General features: G+C 53.5%; 1 protein-coding gene across 2 annotated transcripts in view; it reads right to left on the reverse strand.

The window, feature by feature from the left end:
• Positions 1-398: 398 nt before the first annotated feature.
• ALDH1L1 (aldehyde dehydrogenase 1 family member L1) overlaps positions 399-19,124 on the reverse strand; it is a 49,631-nt gene continuing 30,905 nt past the window's right edge. For both annotated transcript variants that reach the window (XM_016197310.2, XM_016197311.2), the window contains 11 exons: positions 18,134-18,284; positions 17,035-17,105; positions 15,666-15,771; positions 13,910-13,997; positions 12,022-12,115; positions 9,585-9,684; positions 8,135-8,233; positions 5,435-5,600; positions 2,718-2,823; positions 1,349-1,548; positions 399-687 (listed from right to left, as the gene is read on the reverse strand). In XM_016197310.2, coding sequence (XP_016052796.2) covers positions 632-687; positions 1,349-1,548; positions 2,718-2,823; positions 5,435-5,600; positions 8,135-8,233; positions 9,585-9,684; positions 12,022-12,115; positions 13,910-13,997; positions 15,666-15,771; positions 17,035-17,105; positions 18,134-18,284 — 1,237 coding nt within the window. In that variant the 3' untranslated portion in view covers positions 399-631. The remainder of the gene's footprint in view (positions 688-1,348; positions 1,549-2,717; positions 2,824-5,434; positions 5,601-8,134; positions 8,234-9,584; positions 9,685-12,021; positions 12,116-13,909; positions 13,998-15,665; positions 15,772-17,034; positions 17,106-18,133; positions 18,285-19,124) is intronic.

The following is a 19,124-nucleotide window of genomic DNA, read 5'->3' on the forward strand; positions in this document are numbered from 1 at the left end:
GGTCTCAAATAGAACTATAGTGGGTGCCTGGCTAAATCCAAGCTCTGGGAGTGTGTCGGAGGAGGGAGGCTCCCACCACAGGCCGGGGTTACTGATGGAGCGGGGCTGCATCACGGTCTGAGCTTCTCCAACCCTTCCTGCTTCCTCCCCGTGGTGCCTGGGGTGGGGGTTACCCCCACAAGCCTCTCAAACTCTTAACTCCTCCTCAGCATCTGCTTTCTGAGGCTGGAGCTGACAACACCCATTTCTCAATTCTGTGTCTCCCCACAGCAACCGACTCTCCAGGGCCCAGACTCATTTGTGTGCCAGGACTTGCAGGGCCACCCAGGGCACACCCAGGGCACACCCAGATAGGCAGGAAAGACACACGGGGTGCTGGCTGTTGCTGATCAGAACATTTATTCGCCCTGGGGCCACTTTCTCAATAAGCCAAATGTTGCTCTGATTGGACTGGGGTTGGGGGACTGGGGTCCTGGACAGGGAACGGTTCCAGGCAGCAGGCTTCCACTGGCCACTTTAGGTGGAGGTTCTGTGCACCCAGGAGGGGGCTAGAAGGACAATCAGGCTGCCAGGGGAGGCAGGTCAGGTTGTGGATGGTGAGACGAAGGCTTTCTTCTCCTGGGGCCTTTCTTCAGTACTCAAAAGTAACTGTCTTGACCTTCAGGTACTCATTCAGGGCCGCCTCTCCTGCAAGACAGCACGTGCCATTGGGACTCTCATCGTCACAGTACCTGCTGCACCCATGTTATTTCACAAAACCCAGCAAGTGAGTGGGGTCTGACTCAGCCCCAGTTATAGGTGAGAAACCGAGACCCAGTGGGTCAGCCGTCAGGGAGTGGGGGCCAGGATTCCAACAGGCATTGGAATACAGAACCAATCTGAGACCACTGTTCCAGAGACTTCTCCAGCTCCAACCACCTACACTTAGGGAGGGCAGCCTTAGCAGCTCCAGAGCAGCTGAGAGGCTCTCTTGGTGCCTTCCTATTACCCAGATGTGCCAGCCTCTCCCCACTGCTGCCTCCCAGCTAATTCCAGGTCAAACTGTGACTGGAAAAAGGGGTGCCTCACAGGGTCCCTGGGACCCCCCGGAACTTGGCTGTGCTATGTGGCTGGTATGTTTCAGCCCCGCAGCCAGCATGAGGGGTCTGTGGCTGCCTGACAACTCCCCCACCTGCTTTTTCCAGCATTCCTCACTTTCTAGAAGGATCTTGTGTAATGCCTTAATTATCACTTGTCCCTTTCCAGTAAGACGTGAGCATCAACTGCCATCTTTCAATGTTACACCCCTGGCCCTTGGGACAGGGCCTGGAACCAAGTGGCCTCTAACAGATGTTTAGGAGTAGGTTACCCAGGTCTTTGCCAAATCCAGACTGCTTGAACCCTCCGAAGGGAGCGGCCACATCGGTCTTGTTGTACGTGTTGATGAACACGGTGCCTGCCTCCAGCTTGTCACTGACGTACAGGGCCTTGTTGATGTCTCTGGTGAAGACACCAGAGGCCAAGCCAAATTCTGTGGCATTGGCCCGAGACAGCACAGCGTCCACATCACTGCAAGGAAAATCCAAGAAGAACTTGGTGAAGGATGGTTGGGGACAGCCTTGGATATGGGATTCAGGGAGACCTGCACCCCTCCTCAAAAGGGGAACCTGGCCCCATCCAAGCTCCCCACCACTCAGGACCTTCTGAGGACAAACACGCCAGGCCTATAGCAAGAGTGGGGGAGACAAGGCAGCAGAGGAAAGAAAAAAGTTAACAAGAGGAGGAAGAACAGTTGAATCTGCACACAGACACCCTTTGGGTCATCAAGGGTGAGCCCCTCACTTTACAGACGGGGCCTTAGGGGCCCAAAGAAGTCAGGTGAGGCCCTCGCCACACAGGGTATTCCCCAGGGAGCCATGTTGAGGTGTCCCTTGAAGACCTAGCGCAATATTTGCTCGTTAGATAGCAGAAAAGTATCTTGTTCTAATACCAGCAGAAGGTGATGATAATTTTGATAATTTGTTGACAGCTGAAAGTCAGGTGGATTAGGAGGAGATGCCAATCTGAAACCTGTTCAAAGGCTCTGTTCTGAGAAAGAATAGCCAATAGAAGAACTTGCGGTAGTTCAAATATGGCCACAGAGTCCGATCCCTCTCCTTCTAAACCCAGGCTGGCCTTGGTGACTTGATGGGCCAATAGAACACGGTGAAAGTTAGGTTCTGGGATTTCTGAGGCTGACCAGTGGATCTTGAGGTGTCTCGAAGCTTCCACCCAGCTTCTGTGTGGGAGGCCCTGAGGCTGCCACGGGAGAGAGCCTTTAGGGAGGCCCAGAGCCCACTCAAGGACAACCACTCCAGGCATCCCCATTGAATCCCAGACGAAGCACAGGGCAGAGGCGGTGAGCCCCATCAAACCCTAACCAAACTGCAGATTCATGAGTGAAATAAGTAACTGTTGCTATTCCAAGCCACTGAGTTTTGGGGTGGTTTATTACACAGCCCAACACACCATGAGAGACATCCAAAGGCTCAGAGAATGCTCATATTGGGACCTAAAGCCTTGCCAGTCCCTTGGGGCTCTCCTCACCTGAGTGGCTGATGAGGGCTCAGCTGGCAGCCAGGTTGCATCCACACCCCCACTTGTGTGAGTTCTCCTCCTGACCCCACAAGCTCATGTGAAGAACCCAGTAACACATGGCAAAAAACCAGGCTCTTGAGAGATACAAGCAGGATTCCTACCCATTGGCAAACCGAGAGATGATCATGACGGGCCCAAAGGACTCTTCCTTGGCTATGAACATGTGGTCCTCCACATCTGTGAAAACGGTTGGCTCGAAAAAGAAACCTGTGGGAGAAACAGAGGCCCACTGCATGGGGGAAGGTGCTCCTCCAGTGTTCTAGCTCCTCCCCATCCGGGCTGGGTCCCGCCAGCCACATGCACATCCCACTCCAGCAGTGCACTTTGTGATACCTGTATAGTGGATGCCACATTCTGTGAATAGTTTTCCCGTCCCAGACATGTGAGTTCATGTGAGCCTCACGACTCTTTCAACTAATGTTGCTGATATAAATGAGGCTTAGAGTTGGTCTATGACAGAGCTGATATTTGGATCCAAGCCTGTCCAAGGCCAGTGCCAAAGCCCAAGACATGACAAAGACTTGGATTTTTCTGGTGGCATTTAATCTGAAAACATATCTGGATTTTTTGGCTAGTGCAGCCTCCCAGATGGCTCTCCATTGGTCACTGTGAAATGGTGGGGGGGTGGGGGTGGGGACAGGCTTTGGACAGTGGTCCTGATGCACAAGACCTCCCAGGACTGCCTCCCTTCTCCTTCCTGGCACTGACTCTCCAGGTGCAGGGTAAGTGCTCTTGGCCAAGATACAGCCTCCCGCTCTCCTGTCAGCATGGATCCCCCATGTATTCCCACAAGACTGCCACCCTGCAGGCCCTGGTTGCCTGGACAAAACCATTTCTGATGGCAAAAATGCTTTCTCTGACTATTTCTCCTCTGACACCCTGCTAGACTGAGATTTAATTCAGCCTGGCTTAGGAAAAAAATCAAGAGACTTGAAATTTTCTGTCTCTGGTTTTTAGAAAAACGAACAAAAAAATTTAACTTTAAAAGCCTTTTGATTGATAAAATATTCCATATTTTATATATTTATATTTTAACATAATTACCATTTTTAAAGTGTGAGGTATGTATGAATACATGTTGATGCCTACGGCGTGGCCTGCATTTGCCCACCAGGAGCCGGGAGCTCTGGGCTGGCCAGTTTCTGTCCCTCTCCCATCCCTTCTGCTGTTTTCTCTGCCCCGCTGTGGGGAGCTCCCTCACCCTCCAGTTTCCAGTTGGGCTTGGCTACTAGGAGGTAGCCCCTGTCCCACCACTCTGCCCCTGACCAGGTCCCAGGAATTCTGCTCCCTCCTCTTGCACAGTGGTGTGGTGAGGGTTCCCCACTTTTCTTGGTTCTTGGGTGCTGCACCCCCAAGCTGCTCTTTGAACAGTGCTTTCATGTCTCTCTCTCCCATCTGCCCCTGAGCCCTGGCCTCATGGAATCCCCAGCAGAGTGGGGGCGGGGAAGAGGGAGGTTAGACAGTGGCACTATAGTGGTTATAAAACTCCGTCGAGGTGTGAGGTGCCCAGGAGTGCCTGTGACACAGCGATGGGCTGGCTTGGCTGTCGTTTAAGTTGGAAAATGAGTTCCCCAAGTGGGAAACTGGGGAGGTGTTTGCTAAGCAGAGGAGCGGCAAATTCACAAAGAGCAAGAAAACGCGAGGCGTGTTCAGAGGGAAAGTTAAGCACGGCCACAGTGTGGGTCAAGGGCAAGCAAGTTAGACACAGACCACGAGACTCTGGGTGGGAAGCTGGGACGCTTGAGTCTGCAGGAGAATGGGTCACGGTGGAAGTGTGCCAACATGGGGGCAGCACAACCAGACCTCTGGCAGCTGCGAAAGTAAAGGATGAGTGGGGTTCAAGGGATCCGCAGGACGCCACAGCGACAATCCAGGCAAGACAAGACGCAGAGAGTTGACGTGATGGTGGCAGGGATACAGGAGAAGCAAGAAAGATATCTAGGTTTAAGAGCATTTAATTAATTTAAAGTAGGAGGGCAAGAAAAGACGGGAGTCAAGAATTCATTCTTTCCTTCCCTCCTTCATTCCATCAGGTTAACTCAGGCCTGGTGCAGGCTCAGTGCTGACACAAAGGACCCAACGGTGTAGAGGAGACGCAGGGCTCCTGTGGCCCAGGAGCAGGCAGTCTAAGGGGAAGCGGCTCAAACAGTCCATGCCTGTGACTCCAGCTCCTCTGGCTCTGCTGACTTAATCAAATGGAAGAGTCTAGAGATGAGGTGAGTGTGTCTGGGGACAGGTTGGGTCTGGGGACACTGTGATGATGTGATGGATCTGATACCCTTTGAGTTTGAAGGGCCTGGGGGACATGCAGGTGGAGGTGTCCAGGTGGTCAGGAGTTCTGGGTAAGGAGGACCCTGGAGACAGGTATTTGGGAGGGTCTGAGCCATTGCAGAGAGTGAGATCCTCTAGGGGAAGTGTCTAACAGGAGAAGTGCTTCAAACTCCAGACAGACCTGGGATTTATCTACATTTAAGAGACAGGTGGAGAGGGAGCTTCCTGCAAAGAGCAACTGCCAAGAAGTCATGGCCAAAGGTAGGAAAACCATGGAACCCACAGGAGGAAAGAAGGTCAAGGATGCAGTGATGTTAGTGGCAAGTCAGAGTCCACTACAATACAGGTTAAGCCAGCCTTCCCCTTGCCAGTCCCACACTTGGTGCGGCAGGCGTCCAAATAGCCAAGGATGGGGCCTGAGGCCTGAGGCCTGAGGCCTGACTGTGCAGGTACCTGGCCTTCAGATACCTCCTGTTGGAGATGAACAAGAAACCATGCTACCTGCTGCCTCAGTTTGCCCAAGTGGGCCGAGGGTGCTCTGACTGACCTGGCCGAGGGACTTGACTCCCACCACAGACCAGAGTGGCCCCTTCCTTCACGCCGCGCTGGCAGTATGCGATCAGCTTCTGTAGGTGGGCGTGGTGGTTCTGCGGCCCATGGTTGGTGTCCCGGTCTAGAGGGTTGCCAATCTTCATCTTCCTCACCTCTTCTACCTGCAGAAGGTCCTCCCAGTCAGGTCTCATTCAGGTGCCTCAGTTTCTGACTTTGCTCATTACCCGACCTCCCTTCCATGTTTGTGTTTTCAGTGACCAACCACTGGCCCCTGGAGAAAGACCACGCTCCGGTTTCTGGCACTCAGGGCACACTCCATTTTCTTGTTCCCAGCCTGCCTTCCAGGCTGAAACTCAAATATATGCTATGTGCAAGGAGACCCAAGCCTAGTGTCAGATGCACTGGGAAACACAGTTGTACAGGAATATGGGTGAATGGAAAAGAGATGCAAATGTGTCCACGAGTGAGGGAGGCTGGGTCTGGGGGTAGCACAGTCTCTACACAGGTCCTGCACCCAGCTTCATGGACTGTGAAGCTGAAGGAAGGCTTACCCTGGGACTCCAGTATATGGGATGGGGATGGGGTGGGGAAACAGCAGTCCTGCTGCAATGCCCTGGGTGAGGTGGGACAGGCACTGAGTGGAATGGAGAGGCCTGGGCCTTGAGCCCACCCACCCTTTCCCCCACTTCTGCCTGCTTCAGAACCTAACTTGAAGACCCCCTCCTCCAGGAAGCCTTCCCTGTTACCTTGGCCAACATACAAGGAGGTCTAGGCTTTGCTACCTAGAGATGGCCTGGGTCTCCTCAAAGGTTGTACTAGATATTATTTGATGATTCTGGGGCTGGGATGGGGAGAGACAGAAAAGATCGGGGTGTGGGACGCTGTGATAGGAAAAGGAATTCAGGTGAACATAGCCATCATGAGGAGGTGGAGGGAAAGACAGCATATATTCAGGGCTTTAGGCTAGAGTCAGCACCTCTCATTTTTGTCACCCACTCCCCAGCTCCTTCCTTGCTTTTCTAAGACCAAACAAGGTCATCTCAGCCCTCACTGTAGCTTCTTTGAGGTAATGCCTGACTGGCTTCCTCCCCTGTGGCCAGGGCCACTTCACTCCACAACCCCAGCCAGGCCTAATAAGATGCAGGAGGGGCTCAAGCCCACAGCTTGGCCCTCCGACCAAGGCCCCTTAGCTCCTCTGACTGTCCTGAAGAGTCCCCAAACCAGTACCAAGCCCCCATTGTGCTCCTGCCTGGCCATCCAACTGCTCCCCTGTCTCCCGGGAACAAACCTTGCTGAATCTCCTGAATGTGCAGCTCACTCCCTGCATTCGGGAATCTGAGCCTGGCCCTCCACAAGTGGAACTAAGTGAGCTCCAAGAGGCCTCTAAACTTCTATTCTCAATCTTGGGAGTCCTGCCACAGCCCTGCACATCCCCAAGCACAAACTGTAGAATGAAGGACCGCAGGGACAAAGACAAGCCATCCAACGTGGTCACCAAGTGCTCCAGCTGACCTGCAGCTCACTGTAGATGTGAACAAGCTCAGGCGAACCTGGCTGGTGTCCACACTGCCCATCCACAGGATCATGGGCTGCGGGGGCAGTTGTTATCTCAAGCTACTAGTTTGGGGAGTGGTTTGTAACATGGCAAAAGCTGTTATGCACCGTTTTAGAAAATCGGTTCCTTTCTTCACTGCCGTTCATATTTTTACCATTATTCGAGATCTCCAGGATCTCCTTCCTAATCAGCAGTGCCACCCTGTCCCCAGACCTACTCTCTCGTTTTTCCTAAAATACAGAACGTACAGGTCTTAAATACAAAACGTGCCAGGCTTCCTAAATAGTTTGTTTAAACCTGCACATAGAGGTTGTGCCCCCAGCATCCCCTTTCATATCCACTAGGATTCGATTTTACTCTCCAAGGCGTGAAAAGGAGAGGGGCTCTTGGCTGAAGCTGAGCCAGCCACAGTCCCCAAACCCTGCTGTGCCTGAACGGATCAGGGATCGACCAGAGGCCCGGTGGCACCAACTGCATCCCTCCCCACAGCCTTTTCCAGCAGAATTGATGCGGAAAGAGTGATTTGCCCTCCGTGTCCATGCTGTAAGAATATAGGAGATGCTGTCAGCACCCACCCCATCGCCTTTACCTGTGGGCACCCACTCCGCAGTGGCCATGGGAGGTGGCAGCTGAGGGGTCCCAGGAGCTGACAGGAACTATCTTCCTTCAGCTGGTGGACAAGCCACAGTCAACAACTGTTGACAGGAGACAAAAGCCTGTCCCCTCAACTCCAGGGGTACATCTGAGTGGTGTCATTTGTGCTCCAAAGCCCGTCTGTGGGTTGGGCCAAGGCTGGACGTCACCTGAGACCACGTCCTCAGTCCCCATTCTTTCCTGGCCCCTGGCATCTCCCAGGCCCCGTGTGAGTGCTCGCCTTTGGTAGGTCACATGCATTCCTGGCTCAGGCTCCATTGCTAGGGACCTGACCTAAGACAAACTCTTTTTCGGTTATACCAATTTTAGCTACTGGGTTTCTGTTTCTTGCTAAAATAATAAAATCCAGTGAAGAGTTGATACAGCCCCCTCTGAGGGCTCCCTGCTCCAGGTGGATGGTGTCCAACTCCACATGCCCAAGCCCCCTGCAGCCCAGGTGACCGTCCCAGTGCACCAGTGCCTCTGAGAGCCTGTGGCAGAACTTACCACCTTCTGCACAAACTGGTCGTGTATTGAGTCCTCTACGAAGAGCCGGCCCGCTGCGATGCAGTTCTCACCTTTGTTGAAGAAGACGGAGCTCATCCCCTTTGGCAAACGGACAGGAATGCTAGATTACAGCTGCTCCCAGGGGTGCCAGCTCCCCACTCCCACTGGCCTCCGGTACCCCCTTCGTACAGGAAAGAAGAGGAATGCATGTCCTGACCTCCTAAGGAGGCTAGGCCCAGCCAGTGCTGGGCACGTGCACTGTACTCGTTCCTTAGTCACCTTAGGGGAGAGGCAAAGGGTGACCTGCCCCTGGGGGACAAGGCCTGTGTCCACGTTGCAGAGAGTGGAGGAGAAGAGGAAGTGGAGTGGAGTGAGCCTGGAGACTCCGCATGCTGGCTTGGCTCCCTGGGTAACTCAAGAGGAGTCAGAGCCCGCACCCGTGGAGTTGAGCCTGGTGAATCTGTCAGCATGGAACAGGCTGGGTGGGCAAAGGCAGGGATGGGTTATCTGCCCAGGCCTGAGGGAACTCCTGGCAGGAGTCCAGAATAAATGTGCACACAGGCCCAAGGGAGCCTGCTTTTTGCACCTGGGGAACTCCATGTTGGGGACCAGGGGAAGAGCGAGAGGCTAGCTGCTTGGCTGTCCTGAAAGCTGGGACTGCACGGGCCTCCTGTCCAGCACTGTCAGCCTCAGCACTAGGACCCCAATCCTTGGGCTGATGGGCTGGCCTCCCTTGGCTTCCCCATCTAGTGAGGCTGGACTCCCTTTCATGTCCGTGCTGGGTGTCACATCATCCTCCAAGGCTTAGGTGGGGTAGGGACACATCTGAGCAGCTGTCTGAACAGGGCCTTACTGTTCAGCCAGAGACTGAGGCATGACAATGACAATGGATAGTGCTAATGTAAGAAGAACTGACATCCAGCACATGCCACATGTGGCCACCATTCTAAGTCCTTTAGACATAATAGCTTGTTTAACCCTCCTAACAACCACAGGAGGTACATATAGTATTCGCCCACTGTACAGGCGAGGTTACAGGGGCCCAGAAAGGTTAAGCAATTTGCTGAAGACTGCCCAGCGAGTCTGTGGCAGAGCTGGGCTAGTGTGGACACAGCCAAAGGTTGGGGGTGGGTATCTGTCAGCAGGGTTGTGCCCAGGATCTAGGGTTCTGCTTTGCTTTTCTAGGATGGGAAAGGTTGCCCTGCTGACTTCAGCACGTTTTCCATTCCGTGAAGCTGATTCCAGGTAGCCGTACAGTTATGAAACTTCTTGGGAAATTGGTTTTGGAGAGCACACGTCATTCCTTGCCCCCAAGGCCCCTTCCTGCCACAGTCTATGCTTGTGGTGACACTACAGTCTAGGTTAAATGTGCAAGTTTGACTGTGGAATCAGAGAAAGCCGCCCCCCACTGCCCCCCACTCGCCCTCTTATCCCTCAGGCCAGCCCTCACCATCTGCACAGCCTTGCTGAGGTCACAGTCAGCAAAGATGATAAGGGGTGACTTCCCACCTAGCTCCAGGGACACCTTCTTCACGTTACTCATGGCACAGCTGAAAGAAACAGTGTTGGTGGGGTTGGGTCCATGGCAGGTGGGTACACAGGGGCTCTAGTTTGGGGGAAGGGGGTGTCAAGGCGGCTCCAAAGCATGCTTTACTTGAAAGAGCAAGCAGAGGTTAGGGGGAGCCCATGTGAGACCAGGCCCAGCCCCTTCCCCACCACATGCTGGCCAACTAGTCCCCCCCCCCACTGGCTTTCCACTGCGCTTCTTCCACCTTCAACACCCAAGCCCACGCCCACCTCAGGGCCTTGCTCTCACTGCTCCCCCTCCTGGTCACTCCTTCTTCCTGAGCTCATTTCTCACTTCCTTCAGGCCTCTGTTCCAAAGCCGCCTTGTTAGGGTGCCTGCCCTGACAGCCCCAGACAAAATCCAAGCTCCTGGCACCACGGTGCATTTGTCTGACACCACGCACCCAAGCGTAAGCCCCAGCGGAGTGGGCAGGCGTTTGTCTGGGCACGCAACTCACGTTGCCCAATGTCAAACTAACGAATCAGACAGAACCATTCCCCAGCTGGGACAGCTGCAGTACTGTAGGGGCTTCGCACCTCAGGTTTTTAGTGATGGGTGCAGACAGAGAGTAGCTGGGCGTCCTGTGCCCGCTGCATCCGTGGACACGAAATGGGCTTACTGACCCTGTCCTCAAAGAGACGCTCAGGGAACTGGGCCGGTGAAGCACGATGCATCACACAGGGCAGGGGGTTCCTCACTCGGGACTGACTGCAGGAGGAGGACTCCCCTGTTTCAGGCCCTCCACAGGGGCTAGGAGAGGATCCCAGGAAGACAGCCGCCACAGAGCCACGGGATGCTGCTTGCCCAAACCCTTCCTCCCCGGAGTTCTCAGAGTGGCCACTTCCTGAGTCCTCCCTCCGCACTTTGCGCACACACATTCAGACGTGACTATCACCTACGCACCACAGAAGAGCCGGCCAGGTTTTGAATCAGGAGAGGTAAATGAGCTGCTATGACTACTTGCAGTTACCTCCCCTGCTTTGTCACCTGGCCCCACCTGATGCACTCACAGGCTGTGACATCAGCCTCTACTGACCCTAGAGACATGATCCACCAGCCACACTGACCCTCACTCCTGACCCGAAAGTGGATGTTACATAAGGCCATTGTGATTGACACAAGCATGGTGCCCATTTGAGAAGGGGGGCACAGCCCAAGCTGGCCCACGGAGGGCGTGTGCAGGGGCATGAGCCCCACCTTGTGGGGCACAGAGAGGCCTGTGGAGTTGTGGGGTCAGGGGCTTCAGAACTGTCCCAAGGAAAGAGAGCATTGCTCTGCATTAGGAGCTACAACAAGGAGACATTGTTTTAATACAAGAGAAGCCTTTCTCCCCGTGGAATTGTCGTGATATAGCTGGGCTCCCCACACACGTGACCCTTGGAGCAGAGACAGAAATGGGTGGTCATGTTTCCTTAGAGATCCTGAAGGTCAGTTGGCTCAGAAGAACCCTCAGCTGCTCTCTATTTGTACCCATCACTCAAAGCGCAGATACCCCAAATCCACCACATAAATTCAGCTTCAGTGGGGTGGGGTTTAGGCATCTGGTGATTGTCCTGGGGCAGCCAGGGTTAGGAGCTGCTGCCCTGGGATCTGGCCCTATGTACCACTCCATGCTTGTCCACTACGCAGACCAGAATTACTAAGCCTGTAAACTACCTTCATTGAAATGATGGGGAAACTGAAGCCTGGAAGGGTCAGGGGTTGGCCAGAGTCATATTGTGATTTAGTAACAGAGCCTGATACACAACCCAGTCAGTTTAAGGCCGAAGTCCAAGGAATCAGAGGTTAGAGGATGTCCTAGGTCACTGCCATCTATTACAGTAGAACAGAAGCCTCAAATACTAGCCACACATGTAATGACAATTTTTTTAGTAGCCACATTAAAAACAAAAACAAACAAAAACTAAAGCAAGACTGGTATTAATAAAGAATATTATCATTTCAACTTGTAGTTAAGATAAAAAATTATTAATGATATGCTTTATTTTGTGTGCTACATTTTGAAAATCTGGTGTCTTTTACTCTCCCCAGCACATTTCAACTCAGAGCAGCTCTATTCCAGGTGCTCAGCAGCCATGTGGGCTCCGGCACCTCACCCATCCAAGTGAGCTCCACAGAGCCCCTACCACTGGCCACGCTAAGCATTTGCCACACATTTGAAATCAGCCTGCTTTAACCTGGCCTCTGGGAACCACCAAGCACATGGTGGCTTGAGAAGCAGGATGGAGTTCACACATAGCACTGTCCAGTTCCAGACACTGGGACCAGAGCCACAGCCTCTGTGGCAGCGGTAGCCTCTCCCACACACCCAACCACCTACCTTTTCATGATGTGCTTTCCCACCTCTGTGGAGCCTGTGAACCCAATCTTCCGCACATCAGGATGGTCTGAGAGCCTCTGGCCAACCAATGAACCTGCAGAGGGGAGTAAGCAGAGGAGGGGAGGTAGTCAGGACAGCCTCCGAGGCCCTGGAGTGGAGAGGCAGGAGCCCCTTTACCCCTCACATGTCCACCCCGAGGCCAGAGCTCTGGGCTGTGTCCTCTGTGAGGCTCACTAGGTCATGCTCCCTGTTAAGGGCCATCCCTAGGTAGCAAAGTCCATATTGTGTAGATGTAGATATGAACCAAACCAACTCCATCTCTGTGTCCTGGATTTCATTTCATTGTTAAGCTTCATGCTGTGACCTTTGACCAACCTCACTGTCCTCAGTAAGTATACCAAAGCTTTGTAGGTGATGTCTGAGCTCCTTAAATGTAGCCACAAATATGTTTGTTAGTAACAGCCATGAATGGCATGACTGCAAGATAAATATCAAAGTGGCAATGGTCTCTATCCATCTGTCACAGGGCCAGCAGGAGCTGTGGCCCCTGGTGCTACTGCATTCTTTGTCCCTTTGTCCTGTGAGTCTTTAGTGCCTGGGTTATACTATAAAAAAGGACAGTAAGGGTCTGTTAGCAGAGAAGAGTCTGGCAGAGTTGCTGGGTCGTCTCTTCCACTCTGACCCAACCTTCCTGTAAGTAGTGCCCTACAGTGAGCTCCGTTATATCTGTGCGGCAGCTGCCGCATCTCTCGGTCTGCAGATACCTTCTCTCTCTGGTGGCCATTACCTTTGCCCCACCATTGGGCACATATGTTGAAGCCCTGACCCCCAGTACTTCAGATGTGACTGTGTTTGGAGACAGGGTTTTTATAAAGAGGTAGGTAAGGTAAAATGAGGTCATTAATCAATCCAATTAAGGATATTATCCTTAATCCAATCTGACTGATGTCCTTGCAAGAAGAGCAGATGAGACGGACACCTGCAGAGGAAAGGACCTGCGAAGACCCGGGGAGGAGATGGTCACCTGAAAGCCAAGACAGAAGCCTCAGAAGGAACTAACCTTACTCACACTTTGATCTTGGACTTACGGCCTCCAGAACTGTAAGAAATGAATGTCTGTGTTTTTGTTTTGTTAATTTTTTAATTTATTGATTTTTAGAGAGAGAGAGAAGAAACGCTGATTTGTTGCTCCACTTACTTATGCATCATAAAGTGATTCTTGGATGTGCCCTGACCAGGGATAGAACCCGCAACCTTGATGTATGCGACAAGGCTCTAACCAGCTGAGCTACTTGGCCAGTTGTTTAAGCCCCCAGTCTGTGGTACTTTGTAACAACAGCCCAAGCAAACTCATACAGTCCACACGTGGCTTTCAGCCTACTGAGGTAGACATCAAGGGTGCAGGCACCGACGTCCAGCTTTTGCAGGGTCTCCAGCAGAGACCCAAAGATTGCCTAGACTGGCTGTGGGGGCAGTGGTGCCCAAGCACCACAGACTCCAAAAGGCCTTCCTTGGGGATGCAGCCTGGTCAGGAGGGCACCAGGCATGGGGAGACTGGGTGTGGATGGCCCAGATGTAGATCCAAGCATTCACTGTGCCTCCTGTTTGGATTGCTTGGAACCTAACTTGCCCTTTACTCCATGGTCTTCCCACTTCACCCCAAGCCCTGCATACGTCCTGCCCCCAAATGTGGCTAATTCCTATTCACCTCTCAGGTCTCCTTTTCAATGAGGCTTCAGGGTCACCTCTCCCTATCCCACTGGCTCTGCCCTGGGTTGCGCACTTGCCAGGGCACATAATGCAACAGGCCCTGTTCTGATCAAGTGTATCTCCAGCTGCCTGGGGCCCTGGCTCCCTCAGATGCCCATGTTCCCATTCACACACTTACCAGATCCTGGGAGGATGTTGATCACGCCTTTGGGAATGCCAGCCTTCAAGGTCAGCTCTGCAAACTTCAAGGCTGTCAGTGGGGTCACCTAAGGAGGCAGAAAAGAAGACTGGGTCAGGAGGGACTGAGAAGTGGGGCTCGGCCATCGTCTCCCAGCAGCCTAAGTAGCAAGCAGGGAGGGGCAGTTGTGGCAGGAAGATCCCTGGGGGAAGCCCTGTTCATGTTTCACCATAGTGGGCACCACCAACCCTGCCGACTTCCCCCACAGCTCCTGCTGGGAGCCAGGAACAGGGCCTGCTAACCTCAGGTACCTTTCTAGCACTTTCTCCTGGCAAGGCTTCAGCCCCTCAGCCAGGCCTGGATCCCCTTCTGCACCTGTCACTGTTTCACTGAGCCTCAGGCAGAGCAGAATCTGAGGACTGCCCAGCAGTGCATTGTACTCAGAACGCTGCAGGGTGTTCCCGCTCCCTGCCCCCTCAGGAAAACTGGCTCCTTCTCTGGCTGTGGTGCCACCTTAGTTGCCCACCTGCTGGGTTCTGGCAGCACCTCAGCCCAAGGAAGGCCTGATGCTGCAGGGTCCAGCTATGATTCTGATGACCACTCTGCTGCTAGAGGTGGTGCCCTGACCTTGACCAGCCAGCAACTGACCTTCTTCTGGAGGAAGAGGGAATAAATTGGTGGCCCAGGTAACTTTCTTATCAAGGTGAGGCTGTGCCCCACCCACCACCAGGCCTCAGGCTGAGGGGCGAAATCTGTGGGGTCTGGGCCCTGGGAGTAGGGTCTTCGTGTTTCCAAGGGCAATGGGCTAGTGGGGGGTCTTCCAGAGACAACAGCCCCCCCACAAGAAAAGGAGGAGGTTAAGGGTCATCTTAGGGGGTTGTTGTGATGCTTAAATAAGCAAATATATGTAAATTACTATTAGTTTGTTCTATATGTTAAAATGCTCAAAGAGTGCCTAACTCCAGGCACTATAAAACTATAAATGTCAGCTATCATTATTATTTTTTTATTACTTTAATACTCTTGGGGCTAAATTGCCCCAAAGAAGCTGAGGGAGTGGGAGACCTCCTGGGTGCACTGTTGAGAGCCACATGCTGGAGCATCTCGCGTTCAGTTCCTAACAGCCCTGGAGGCAGGCAGGGGAGGGCCTGTCACTGTCAGTGCACAAATGCAGAAGCTGAGGCTCATGGACGGAGGGTGTCTTCACCCCTGGGGACCTTGCTCAGGCTCTCCTGACCTTCATGAGCTGCCACGGATGTCCCACCTCTGTGCCCCTCTGTAAGGGGCTGCGGTGGCAAATACACAGATCCCACTGCTCATCTCACTTCCCTCCAGGACTTTGATCTCTGAAGCCAAATGGGACACCACGGCACCAGTTTTACTAATAGACCACTGCAGGCTGTCTCAGAGCATGGGGCCTGGGCAAGGGGCACCAAGCAGGGTTTCTACTTCCCCGAATCCAGAGTTCTGGTATCTGTGGAGAAATCCCTGACTCTGCTCACCAGGCAGCTGCAAACACCAGCACAGTTATCCGGACGCAGCCACCCCCTGGTTGAATGAACACAACGTCTGCTTATGGCTGGCACTGGCCCTACTGTGTGATACCTCTGCCCACTGTGTGCGGGACCCGCAGCAGGCTGGCTCTCATCAGCAATACACTTTTTTTCTTGAGGAGAAATCAAGACTGGTGTGGGCCAAGGGGCTAATGGGCCATCTAGCTCCTCCCTTACAGGGCGCAGGCTCTGCCCATACCCACCTGGGCAGGCTTGATCACCACTGTGTTCCCAGCAGCCAGGCAGGCGGCCGTCTTCCAGGAGAGCATCATCAGGGGGTAGTTCCAGGGGATGACAATGCCACAGACCCTGCCATACAAAAGAAGGCCTTTATCTCTCCACTCAGCCTGGGTGCCCACAGTGCGCCTTCCAGCGTCCTCCTCTCAGGTCTGCTGTCCACTCCAGGAGTGGATATGGCAGGCTTCCTGATATGGCACCAAAGGTCCTGTTGGAGGCAGCTCCTGTCTACCTTTCCAGGCCCTGACGGGGCAATATATCCAGTGTGGCAGGAGCCCCTCTTCCCAGGGCATAAAGGCATGGGACACTGAACAGTTTCTGATGGGAGCTGTGAGGCCAGTCTAGTGATGCAGTTTGGTAGGGCATGGCGCCAGGCAATGGGGGAGGTGACAGCGGGTAGGCATTTAAAAACCTGGAAGCTAGCAGGGCCTGGGAGAGGGCACAGGGTGAGATGACAGGCTGGGGGGATGTGGGGCAGGGTCCAGGGTCAGAAGAGTAGGCCAGCCAAAGTCAGGAGTTTGATTTCATTTTAGGTGCACCGGGAGCCACCAGAGGATGCTAAGAGAATCAGTGAGATGAGCTCATAAATTTTCTAACATTTTCTGAACGTCAGAAAGAGCTGGTCTTTTTTTTCTCAGCACTAGGTAGGCAATTCTCTTCTCCCCATAGCTTAAGCTGCTTGGCCTGTCCCCTGCCTTGTAGTCCATGCTCACTTCCCCCAGCCTCACCCCTCCCTGTGGGCTGAAGGAAGGCTTTCCTGCTTCCACAGCCTACTCACCCTGAGCCTTTGGGATGGTGAGATAGGGCCTCTTGCTGCCGGATTTCATCATTTCCCCAGTCCCTAGTCTTGTCTATGCTGACTGGACACTTCCCTTTCTCCTTCCGCTGAGCACCCGTCTCTCTGTTCTTGCCTCTTTCTCCACCTGCTTTTCTGTTCCTTGGGGCTGTGTAGGAGTCCTTCCTTTTTAAGCACATTATTACACTGTTTTCAGATAAATTTCTTAGAGTGTACTCTCTGTTTTCCACCATGACTCTGACTGATATAGGGTTACTGTGAGGATTACATAAAATTATATTTATCAGGTAGTTAAAATAGTGCCTGGCACAGAACAGGCACTGTGGAAGTGAAAGCTCTTTTATCCTGAGAATAGGAATTTTCACCAGGTTTGGTCATTGCTGTATCTCCAGCCCCTGAAATGTCTGGCACATAGTAGTTGGCAAATAAATAGATGTTCAATAAATACATAAACAGAAGATGATATCAGTGCCCCACACGTTGTGTTGCGTGAAAAGCACATGGTGTGTGGCCACTGTCCACTCTATGCTATGACTCACCCGATTGGCTCCCTCCTGGTCAAGGTCAGGTTTCGGTTGGGTCTGGCCTGGTTGATGGGGATGGTGGAGCCCTGGAAGAAGCATGGGTGGTGTCAGCGGGAGGGGGCTACACTTTCTCATCCCTTCCCTCTGGGCAGCCAGCCTGCCCCTGGGGCGCAGGGAAGAGCAGGATCTTGTCTGAGTCTTGACTCCCCCACTACCCAAGTGGGTAGGAGACCCAAACCTCCCAGCTTAAGTATAATGGGGACATCTGAGTTCAGATGTGGATGGGGTGGGCAGCCCACCTCCCTCATTGCCCGAATTCCTCAGGCCTATGAAGAGAACAGGAGTCGCGGAGCCCAGACACTGTGAGCTCCAGTCATGGATCTCCCTGGGGAAGGGATGACCTCTCACTGCTTGCAGCAGGCAAACCTCTGATAATGGCCTCTAAGGTGATGCCCTGATACCTGAGCCCGGGGATACCGCTAGCGACCCCTCCTGCAATGATGAAGTATGGAACCATTGACCTGAGGATGGGAAGATGATGCAGGTGTGCCTGGCATAACCCTAGGAGCCCCCGTGAAAGCAGGCAGTTTTCTCCAATTAGCGGCATAAGAGAGTCAGAGAGATGGGGGAATGAAGGTCCAGGGTAAGGACCAGAGAGGGATCTGCAGGGGCTGAGAGCAGCCCTGGCAGGCAAGGCAGTAAGGACCCAGGACCTCAGTCCTGCCACTGCAGAAAGTGAACTCGCCAACACCTGATCAGGCCAAAAGCAGGTTTCCCCCAGAGCTTCTGATAAGGCCCAGCCCACCCACACCTTGACATCAAGCTGGTGAGGCCCTGGTCTAGAAACCAGGAGAGCCCACCTGGACTTCTCACCTATAGAACTGGGAGCTAATAAATAGTGTTGTCCTAGGCACTGAGGTGTAGTAGCTCACCTCCCTCACTGCCCACACTCCTCAGCCATGTGGAAAGAGGAGGCGGGGCCAAGCCCAGGCCTGACAGAAGTGGAAGCCACGGCCTTCATAGCCAGCATTCAGTCACGTGCTGCCCTCGGACTTCCCTGACAGGCCTGGCCTGCCTGTGAGCTCTCATGCAGTAGGCAGGAGCCAGTCCCCACCTGGATCTTGTCACACCAGCCAGCAAAGTAGCGGAAGGTCTGGATGGACATGCCCACGTGTGTCTTCAGGGCCAGTGTGTAGACAGCGCCTGCATCCAGAGCCTCAATGGTGGCCAGCTCTTCCTGGTGCTGCTCCATGAGGTCTGCCAACCTGGCCAAGGCATGGAGGAAGGGAGGAAGATGGGCTCAGGCTTGGCACAGCCTGGCCTGTTTTTTCAAGGCTGTTCTTCAAGGAGTCAGGACCCCTGCCCTGCACACTCAGGTGTGCTGACCTCAGTTTCATCTGTGAGATGGAACAGTAACATTTACTCTACTGGGTGAGTGTGAGGGCGATAGTCTCTGTCCTGCTCTCCATCACTCTCTCCCTTCCTTCCTTCCCAAAATATTGATGGATTGACTACTTTATATTAATCCTCACACCTGATCCTGCAGAGGAGGCTGCCTGCCTCCAACAAGCAGGTCACCATTCCAGAAGGCCACCCTCTCTGTCTCTGGATGGCCTCCACCAGGGAAAGTCCATCTGGCTTCTAGCACCAGCTAATCCAGTGGAGATGCTCCTGAGGCTGGTGTCTCCAGGGATGGAGAGAGAGGGATGACGGGAGAGATGCAAGGGAAGGCATGTCTACACAGCCCCCGTGGAGTCTGAGCCCTCTGACATCCAGTTGTTCTCTCATGACTCTAGTGGGTTTGTTGTTCTGGGCAGCCAAGGAGTTAAAATGGTGTCCCCCTTCCTGATGTGAGGGGGGCAGGGTGGACGGGGAAAGGTGGAGACCACCAATCTAGAGCAGCCCTCAGTCTTGCACATGGGGAAGCTCCCACCCAGAGACAAATATGGGATCAAAGCCTGCTGACGGGTTCCCACTCTGCTCCTTTCTGCCTACGGCACTGGCAAGGCCCTAACACCCCCAGGCCTGCTCCAGTTCTCCCAATGGCTGCCCATAACACTCAGGGTGCAGCCCCCACCTTGTGCCTGACCAACCAGCCTCAAGGA

This window comes from Miniopterus natalensis, chromosome 7 (assembly GCF_054644295.1).
Source record: "Miniopterus natalensis isolate mMinNat1 chromosome 7, mMinNat1.hap1, whole genome shotgun sequence".
NCBI classification, from domain to species: domain Eukaryota; kingdom Metazoa; phylum Chordata; class Mammalia; order Chiroptera; family Miniopteridae; genus Miniopterus; species Miniopterus natalensis.